Here is a 10,005-nt window from a genome sequence, read left to right on the forward strand (position 1 = left end):
TGCTCCTCATGGCCATGGAACATGTACCATGTTCCATGGAAGGTAGTAACTTCCTTACCTGGCCCCGTAGGGGATGTTCAGTTGCACATCTGCTTTCTCGAACTGCAGATGATCGATAGCTATCTGGTGGACATCTTCTGGGGATGTACTCCCGGAAATGGGGCTCCTGGGGTCCCAAGGGGTGGACGGTTGGGGCCAAGAAGATGGGGGGCCCTGGCTTCCGCTTAGCCTTGTGTCCCTCTCTTTGAACCCAGGCAAAGAGGCTATGCTACGGCAGAAGGATTACGAGACCGCCACTCTCTCGGAGATCAAGGCCCTGCTCAAGAAGCATGAGGCCTTTGAGAGTGATCTCGCCGCCCACCAGGACCGCGTGGAGCAAATTGCCGCCATCGCACAGGAACTCAAGTATGCGAGGCCCAGGGAGGGCTGGGGCTGCTGGGGGAAGTGGGGCGTGGCCGTGAAAAGTGAGGGGGCTGGGTACAGCCGGTGCCCCAGTGGGAAGGGCGTCAATACAGAGGATTCTGAGTATCCCCCAGGTGGAGAAGGAGCCTGTGACCCTTCCCGTGGAGGGTCTCTGGTCCTTCCCTGTAAGTAGTGCAGGACCAGAGGATGACCATGTGCACTCTGAGCTCTCGCTGGGCCTCAGTGGCTCCCTGCCATTGGACATTGGGGGCAAGACTGTATCGCCTCCAGCTCAGGTGCAGGGGGGGCCTCGGGCCTTCATTCATCTCCCAGTGGTCCTCTGAAAGCCACGGAGTTGGGGGTGGGAGGGCACGTGGAAGGTCTTGGTGAAGGGAGCGCACCCATAGCCCCAGGGAGAAGAGAGCAGGCCGTGGAGGTAACCTGGGTCACCTGACTCTTCCTGTCTCTTCCCTTCCAGTGAGCTGGACTATTACGACTCACCCAGTGTCAACGCCCGGTGCCAAAAGATCTGTGACCAGTGGGACAATCTGGGAGCCCTAACCCAGAAGCGGAGGGAAGCTCTGGAGGTGAGGGCCCCTGAGGGAGATGGCAGCTCTGTGTGCCTCTTTGCTTTGGGCCAGAAGGTTCCACTGCGCTGCCTGGACCTGCCGTGGCCTGTTGAAGGTTCACCCTGGCGCTGGATTGGGCTTTGCCTTAATGGAGACGCCTCCTTTGTGGCCCTGACCATACCTCCCCCTCATCGTTCAGTGCACTTCACAGCCCAACCCCAGCCCTTGGAGAATTTTCCTATTTACAAACCAGACCGGGGGCCAGGCCGGGCGATTCCAATGTGGGATGGTCCGTAGACCCCACATTAAGAAGCAGTGTCCCAGAGAAAGTCTATTCTTTCGGTCTGACTTAGTCTGGTGCTTCCAGACTTGGACCCCTTGTGGCTGGCCGGGAGGACCTTGGGCGTTCAGGGGTGGGGGGAGCAGGGAGTGGCGATTCTGGATCTGACTCTGCTGCAACCCTTCTGTCCACCCCCTCCCCTCAACTGCCATTCCTAGCGGACAGAGAAACTGCTGGAGACCATTGACCAGCTGTACCTGGAGTATGCCAAGCGGGCTGCACCCTTCAACAACTGGATGGAGGGGGCCATGGAGGATCTGCAGGACACCTTCATCGTGCACACCATCGAGGAGATCCAGGTGCGCTGCGGACCCCTCACCCCTGGAAGCTGCACCCCCACCAGACACCCGTGGAAGCCTCACTCTGCAAACCTTACTCCTGCATGACTGCTCTCTAGGGAGAGGATGGGGGAATGGAGATAGCGAGCAAGGAGTTGATAGGTTTGGAAGAATTGCATTTTATTTATTTTGACTAGGTAATTTATGCAGGTCGTGTAAAACCGAAAAGGTAAAAAGAATATACGATAAATTCTCCCTCCTACCTTTGTCCCCCAGCCCCGCAGTCTCTGCACATGCAGGCAAATAGATTTATTTATTAACACGTTCTTCCCCATACCCCTTTTTAACACAAAAAGTAGCTTTTGTAGGGTACTGTATTCTGAACCCTTTATCTTTAAATATTTTGGAGCTCATTGCATTGTAATAAACCACTTCCCCATTCTTTTATACAGCTGTGGTGTATTAGGTTTAAAAGATTTTGCAGAGGGAGAGCCTGGGTTGGGGGAGGTCACCTGGTGAGCAGACTTGTCCCCGACCTGACTGCGGGGCGGTGCGCACTCTAGGGTGGTCGCCCCTGACTTTACCAGCCACAGGCATGAAGTGGTTGCTTTAATGGCTCTGCCTTCACCTCCCCGTGGCCAGCCCTGCTCTCCTGGTTCTCAGCCATGAGCATCCTTGGTTGATGCTCCAGGTCTCCCCGCTGGTGTGGGGCCATGCCTTCAGTGGCCTTCCCACCCACCTCTACCCTGGGACCTGTGGGGCTCCCGTAGTTCATCTTGCCCACACGAGGCACCAGTCACTGTGTTTCTCTTGCATCCAGGGACTGACCACAGCCCATGAGCAGTTCAAGGCCACCCTCCCTGATGCCGACAAGGAACGCCTGGCCATCCTGGGTATCCACAACGAGGTGTCCAAGATTGTCCAGACCTACCACGTCAACATGGCGGGCACCAACCCCTACACAACCATCACTCCTCAGGAGATCAATAGCAAGTGGGACCATGTGAGTCCAAGGGCTGGTGGGACATTGTGGCCGAGCCATTGCAAGTTTTATGAGGGCAGGGATTTTACCTTTTTTGTTGTTGATTTTCATTCATTTTATTTATTTATTTATTTCATCATTACATGGCAAGCGTTCATCTGCCAAGTTAATGAATGGCTGAATTTCTGGAACAGGTCAACATGTTCACTCTTGTTCTATTTACTGACTGGCCCCTTCCCTTCATGGCTCCTCCATTCCCTGATCTGAAGAATGGGGCTGGTGGCTGGTCCATTCCCAAGGTTCTGTGATTGTTCCCACCCCAGGTGCGGCAGTTGGTGCCACGGAGGGACCAGGCCCTGACGGAGGAGCATGCCCGCCAGCAGCACAATGAGAGGCTACGCAAGCAGTTCGCAGCCCAGGCCAATGTCATCGGGCCCTGGATTCAGACCAAGATGGAGGTAAGTCCCATCATGGGAGGCAGGGATAGGGGTTTCCACCCCTTCCCAGCACCATCCCAGCCAGTCAGGCTTGTCCTGTCTCCTCCTTGGCGAGACTCGTGGAGGAATGCATTCCTAAATAGGTTCAAGATTGGTCTGCTGCCCTACAGAGGGTGTGGAGCCTGTCAGGGAAGGCCGGTGGGTTGGTCCCAATGTCTGGTTCGGGAGCGAAGACCTGCACATGGATGCCACTGAAGAGCCACCTGAGAAAGTCCCACGGAGGGATGAGTGCCTGGGGAACTGACTAGCTTACTTCGGCTTATTTGGCTAACCAGGCCTCCCTTCCTCTTGAGCAAAGAGCAGGATCTTTCCAGAGAGAGAACCGAGGCTCAGGCAGGCATAGAACTTTTTATTGAATCGTTGGGCCAGATATTGGGGTTCTGTAGATCAGGGAAGGGGGCACTGCTAGGGTTAGAGCATGGTGTCCCTCCGAGCTCCTTGAGGGCAAAGACCATCTCGAGGTCATGTTTGTGTCTCTCCTGTACCCCAGCCCTATCTGCTTAGCACATTGTGCATAGTAGGTGCTCAGGAAATATTTGCTGGGTCGAATTGAGCGCACAGAAAGGGCTTTTACAAATGTTTGTTTACATGGATGAAGGACAGACAGGAAGGGGGATTAGGCCTGGCCCATGGGGCAGGTGGGATTGAGGCAGGCCAAGGCAGGCATAGCCACTGAGGAGGTAAGTCCGGTGCTCTGAGGCTGTGAAGAATCTGGCTCCCTGGGCACAGAGAGAGTCCCTGAGATGGGTGACAGTTGGGAACAGGCTTGGGCGGGGAGTTTGAATGGCAAGCAGAGGAATGAGCATTTAGGTTAGCAACTGACCTTGCAGCCCCTGAGGTTGAGAGCTACTTGAGAGACAGGAAGTATTTCATCTGATGATGACAGTGTTTTTCATACCCCTTTATGATGCTATTTCCATGCCAAAGTGCATCCCTGCTGAATGTGTCTTGCTCTCGGCTTACTAATTACCACTGACGGGTTCCCTGGTGCTGGAGTAGGAACCGAGGAATCATCTGAGGGGCTGACTGATGACCTAGGCACCCCAGTCCTTACCCTAGGGGCGCAGAGCGGGGTAGTCTGACCAGGGCTTCCTTCTGGGTGAGCAGGAGATTGGGCGGATCTCCATTGAGATGCACGGGACCCTGGAGGACCAGCTCAGCCACCTGCGGCAGTATGAGAAGAGCATCGTCAACTACAAGCCCAAGATCGACCAGCTGGAGGGCGACCACCAGCTCATCCAGGAGGCTCTCATCTTCGACAACAAGCACACTAACTACACCATGGAGGTGGGTGGCGCCGACTCTGCTCCTCCAGGAAGGGAGCCCTGGATCCCATTCTGCTCCCTGCCCCCTGGACTGGGCAGGGGACAGTTACTCATCTTCCAAGGAAGCTAGCTGGTCATACTAGGAGGACAGACTCTTTGGAGTGAGGGGATACACACTGCTTCTCACTCCTAGAGCTCGGGGTCTTCAGTCCTCAGGGCCTTCTGAATTTCCAGGGAGCTTGTTGAGTATGCAGACTTTCAGGCTCCATCTCCAGAATTTGATTTACGAGGTCTGGGGTGGGGTTGAGGAATCAAAATTTTTAACAAGCACCCTGGTGATTCAGATGCGGGTGGTCTCCAAACACTGGCTTAGGCACCTGCTTTCCAGGCGATGAATTGTTCGGGCCATGAAGGCACGTACGTGAGGTCACAGAGCAGGATATACGGGGAATTACCCAGGCTTTGTTCTTTAATCCTTCCCTCTACCAAACCTGCCCTCCTTTCTGACCTGACCCACGCTGTCAGTTCTGGTCTCTGCTGTCCCAGGCAGAGGCCACCGCCCTGCCTGAACTTCCCTGCTCATCATCTGGGTTCTCTGTCCTAGAGAGTGTGTTGTCCTTGTCCTGGTGATGCTGTAAATCTGGACAGAAGGCTGGATTTGATTGCTTGGGCCATTTTGACAGTTGGGGGAAGGGAGTAGCCATGAGCAGCCTGGATCCGGGCCTGGGTGGGGGGGGCCCTTTGATGACAGGCCCCTCATGCACCCCTAGCACATCCGTGTGGGCTGGGAGCAGCTCCTCACCACCATCGCCAGGACCATCAATGAGGTGGAGAATCAGATCCTGACCCGAGACGCCAAAGGCATCAGCCAGGAGCAGATGAACGAGTTCCGAGCTTCCTTCAACCACTTTGACCGGGTGAGAGCCCCTGCACTTAGAGCAGCCCCCAACCCTTGCCCCAGGGCCCTGGAGGGCACTGCCCAGGGGATGGGCAGCCATGCTGGGCCAGTTCCTGGGCAGGAAGTGCTGTCAACCTGTCCTGGTGTCCTGTGAATTTCCCTGCTTTTCTGAAGCAAGAGTTGATGTAGTGGGTAGAGACAGGCTGTTTGGCCCATGACGCTTGCTCTTCTGCCATGAGGGGTCAGCCCTTGGGAGCAAGGCTACCATGGCCTTAAGGGCAGGCCTGATGTCCCCTGGCTGTGGGTACTATCACTTGCCTCTGCCTCAGGACAGAGGAGCAGAGGCTTCCTCCCCACCGCACCCCCCCATCCCCACCTCACAGCCTTCAGGAGACGCTATGGGGGTGTCAGTGATGTTAGGTCATGGGTTCTCATCCTAGCTCAGGGACAGGCTGGGTTCTGTGTGGGCTGCCCCTCCCAGTGCCCTGGGGCTCCGGGGCGGCCAGAGGGGTGGAAGCATGGGGCCAGGTGCTGCCCACCACCTCTGCCTGCTTCACTGTCCTCCAGCCTCCTGGGTGAGGTGGGTGAGGCCCTCTTAGAAAGCCGGGTCTGGGCATTGGGGCTGGGGTGGGCTGGGCACCCCCACGGCTCACCGTGCTCCCCTCTGGCCTGCTTCCCGGAGCAGGGCTCTGTGCGCCAGGGAGAGGGCACCCTCTGGACCTGGTCCGTGTGTCTAACCGTGTGCACTTTTATTTCCCCTCCTCCCCTGCCCCTTCCACCCTCCACCCTCTCCGTCCGCATGCCTTTGTCCCTGTGTCTCCCCACACACACCACCCTCCACCCGGGGCATGGCCCACCCCCCTCCCCTCACGGCCTCCACCTCCCTGGCACCGCATGGCTCGCTGCCTGGCGCACGGCGGCCCCAGGATCACTCCGGCACGCTGGGTCCCGAGGAGTTCAAAGCCTGCCTCATCAGCTTGGGTTATGATATTGGCAACGACCCCCAGGTACTCGCCTCCTGCATGGAGCACGCTCAGGGGTGGCATCCGGGGCGAGAAATAACGCGTTTCTCCTTTTTCTTTTCTCTCTCTGTCTGGATCTCCCTGTCTTCCCTTTCCTGTGGGCCTCGGGGCTCGTCTTCTCCTGCTGTCCCTGCCTGGCCTGCGTCGGGCTCCTACCTCTGACCTCTGCCCTTGGTTGTCTTTCGTGGGAACCTGCTCGGGGCCCACCTTCCTTTCTCCTCGTTGCCCTCCATCCTGTGGACCAACTTTTGTACCTCCCTATTCTTTCTCCTCCCTGTGGATGTGTCTCTTCCTGTGTTCCTTTTCCCCTCCAAACCTCCCAACCGTATACCTTGACCTTCCCTCTGGCCATCTGTTCCCTGTCTTCCTGGCCCCGGGCCGGCTCTTCCTCCTCCTGCCTCTGACCCTCGCTACTGCCCCACAGAAGAAGACAGGCATGATGGACACGGATGATTTCCGCGCCTGCCTTATCTCCATGGGTTACAACATGGTAATGTAAACCCCACCCTCTGTTCTGGCGAGGGCCAGCCAGTTGGCCAGAGAAGCCAAGTCCTGGCCAGGGCAGGCTGGAGGCCCCAGGCTAGGGGCTGCTCTCCTCGGAGGGCCCTCAAGATTCTGGTCGGTGGGGAAGATGGCGCCCTGAAGTCTGGGCCCGGCCTCGTGGCCTGTGCGTGTCCCGAGGCCTGGCCTTCTCCCCTCTGTCTCGGTGCTGGCGTTGTCTTTTGGTACTTACTGTGGAGATGGGCTTTTTCACTCCCATGGCAGATGGCGGGGCTGACCCCAAGGCCAGCAGGAAGGTCTGGTAGTTTGGCCTTCCTGGCCCCGAGTTGGCTCTGCTTCGTCTTTTCGTGAAGCAAGAGATTTCTGTCTCTGCCCTGGTGGGGGCTCCAGCCACGCCTGCCGCCCCTTGGCCTTCACAACTTTCTCAGTGGTCTGCTCCCACACAGGCCTTCTGAGCAGAGCAGGGGCCTACCTGGGCGGCCGGGCAGCTCCTGAGCCATGATGCAGAGCGCAGAGCTTGTGGGCTGCCCAGGGCAGAGCAAGGGCGCAGGCGTGTCTATGTGGGGAGCCCAGGAGTAAATCCCAGCTCCAGCTTGGGGACCAGGGGAACCCTGCAGGCCTGTCGTAAGGGTTAAATGAAGGAACTTCCCTGAATGCTGGGCACACAAAGTACGTCTGACACACAAAGTACGGGGTGGTGGGGAGAGCACAGGCTGTGGAGGCAGACCATCCAAGTTCAAGTCCCAACTCTACTACTTACTGGTCGTGTGACCTTGAGCAAGTCACCAAGCCCGTCTGGGCCTCGGGTTTCTCATGTGGAAGCCTGATGGAAATAATAAATGCCCGTGTCCTATGGTCGTGGTGAGGGTTAAGTGAGATGAAACGTGTGTGGTGGTTAGAGTAGCGCCTGGCGTGCAGTGGTTGTGATTACAGCTGTGACCGGCATTATCAGCATTTGCTCCCCCGGGAACCTGCAGGGGGGCGGGAAGCCTGAACCGGGTCTCCACTCCTAGATGTTGTGTCCCTGTCATGCCCTCAGGACAGCCCAGGTTAGGTCAGAGGGCCGCTGTGCCCCGCCTCTGACAGCCTCAGGCTACTCTGAGCCTCCTGGGGCTTCAGGACCATAGGAGAGATTCCCAGCGGGCTGTGGCAGAGAGGCTGACAGGCCTGGGGTTGGCTCTTCTCTCCAGGGAGAGGCAGAATTTGCCCGCATCATGAGCATTGTGGACCCCAACCGCCTGGGGGTAGTGACGTTCCAGGCCTTCATCGACTTTATGTCTCGGGAGACGGCCGACACGGACACAGCAGACCAAGTCATGGCCTCCTTCAAGATCCTGGCTGGGGACAAGGTGGGTCTGCTATGGCGTGGGCACCGTGCAGGGGCCACTCTGATCTGGAGGGGAGGCCACTTGCACCCCATAGCCTCTTCCTCCCGCTGGGGCCTCCCAGTGCTGTCCACTTCTACCCATTTCTGTAATGCCTGGGCATCTGCTAAGGTGTTAGGACACATATTAGCTTAAAGGGGTCTCCTGCCAGGACGTGGGACTCCTTCACACTTGGGATGGAGTGATGAGTGGCAGAGGTGGGTAGAGTGGGGGTCGGGGGGGTATGGTTCTGAGTGATGTAAGGGTGATGTCACCCTTACATCACTCTGGGCATAGGTGTGGAAGGTTGGAGGGGAGCAGGAGGGAAGCATGTCTCGCATTTGTCTACCCCAAGCAGCAATCCGTTTTGGTTTCCAAATTTCCCAAGTTCCCTGCCTGGCAGTGGAAAAGTGGGAGCGCCAGGGGAAACTAGCAAAGCAGGGATTCTAGAGGCCAGATTTCCTTTAATCCTTAATGCCATCCTTTCCTTTCAGACGGGAAAGATTCAGTTATAAAAAACGAAAGCCAATAGGGATTTATGATTTTGGAAATGCCTCAATCCATAAGGGAAAAAAGACTGAACCTATAGAGGTTCCTAAAGGTCTGATTTAAGTTCAGGGACACCTTATCAGAGTCATACCTAGAGCTGGAATGACCTTCAGAAACCACCTTGTTGAAGTGACTCTGGGGCCTGGTCTCCTGACTTCTGGAGGGATCTGATCAACCCCACCCTCCTTGAAACTGGTTCCTAGGGGACTCTGGCAAGGAGTAGGGCATGGGGCTAGGGGCCCACCTTGTGGGTCAGATCCTGTGAGTGAGCCCTTCTGGAGCATGAAGCTCCCAAGAGAAGCAGCTTCCAAGGAGGCCTGTCATGGGCAAGCAGATAACCTGGACCGGGAGCCAGGCCGGGTGGGGGCGGGGGCAGGCCCAAGACCTGCCAACGCGGTGGAGGAGACAGCAGCCGGGTGTCAAACTTGGATGCTCACTGTATTTGCTGGAATGACACGACCTCCACAGAGCCCACCTTGAGTGGGTGTGGGGTCCCCTGTCTTCCACCAGAGTACCTGCTGGTGTTGATCCTGCCCATGGTTCCTGCAGACTAGAGTGGTACATGAAATTACAGGTGCAGTTCCCACTTGGAATTAGCTTGGAAGCGGGCCAAAGTCGGTGTTGAAATGGCAAACAGGAGATTTTAAATGTCTGTGTATTTCGTGGTGTATATGTATGCCTGTGTATGCATAATAAACACACGTGTATACTTGGTGTACACGTGGATATGTGTGCACACACATGCCTGCGTATCCAGAAGCGGGAGGGCGGGGCACTTCCTGCCGCCCTGAGTGAGGGTCCCGGCCGCCCCGCCCGCTCTCTCTGCAGAACTACATCACGGTGGACGAGCTGCGCCGAGAGCTGCCGCCGGATCAGGCGGAGTACTGCATCGCCCGGATGGCCCCCTACACCGGCCCCGACGCCGTGCCCGGTGCTCTGGACTACATGTCCTTCTCCACGGCGCTGTACGGCGAGAGCGACCTCTAACCCGCCGGCCCCGGCCAGCGCCCTCGCCCTGCCCGCTGTGCGCCCCCGCCCTGCGCCCCCGCTGCTCCCCCCCCCCCCCCACCGCCACCCCAGCCCGGGTTTGGTCTCCTCGCGCAGCCTCGAACCCTCGAACCGGGCGAGCCGGGACCCACGTGGCGTCGAGCCGCCCTGCCCGCAAAGTGACAGTTTACAAAATTATTTTCTGCAAAAAAAAGAAAAAAAAAAAGTTACATTAAAAAAAGTAAAAACAAAAAACAAAAAAAAACACCAAAAAACCACATATTTTATTATAGAAAAAGTATTTTTTTCTCCACCAGACTTCAATGGAAAAGAGGAAAAATTAACTGTTTG

General features: G+C 56.8%; 1 protein-coding gene across 4 annotated transcripts in view; it reads left to right on the forward strand.

The window, feature by feature from the left end:
- The window catches only part of ACTN1 (actinin alpha 1), a 95,520-nt gene extending 85,788 nt beyond the window's left edge, over nt 1-9,732 (forward strand). For 3 of the 4 annotated variants that reach the window (XM_047079449.1, XM_047079450.1, XM_047079448.1), the window contains exons 12-21: nt 255-405; nt 881-989; nt 1,470-1,610; nt 2,410-2,592; nt 2,895-3,029; nt 4,176-4,355; nt 5,104-5,250; nt 6,158-6,238; nt 7,945-8,103; nt 9,496-9,732. In XM_047079449.1, coding sequence (XP_046935405.1) covers nt 255-405; nt 881-989; nt 1,470-1,610; nt 2,410-2,592; nt 2,895-3,029; nt 4,176-4,355; nt 5,104-5,250; nt 6,158-6,238; nt 7,945-8,103; nt 9,496-9,654 — 1,445 coding nt within the window. In that variant the 3' untranslated portion in view covers nt 9,655-9,732. Of the gene's footprint in view, nt 1-254; nt 406-880; nt 990-1,469; nt 1,611-2,409; nt 2,593-2,894; nt 3,030-4,175; nt 4,356-5,103; nt 5,251-6,157; nt 6,239-6,677; nt 6,744-7,944; nt 8,104-9,495 lie in introns of all 4 variants that reach the window. The other variant, XM_047079451.1, reaches the window with a different exon arrangement.
- Nucleotides 9,733-10,005: the final 273 nt, after the last annotated feature.

Source organism: Lynx rufus, unplaced genomic scaffold, assembly GCF_022079265.1.
Source record: "Lynx rufus isolate CCGP_SWC_20201006 ecotype Redwood Valley unplaced genomic scaffold, mLynRuf1.p SCAF_17, whole genome shotgun sequence".
NCBI classification, from domain to species: Eukaryota; Metazoa; Chordata; class Mammalia; order Carnivora; family Felidae; genus Lynx; species Lynx rufus.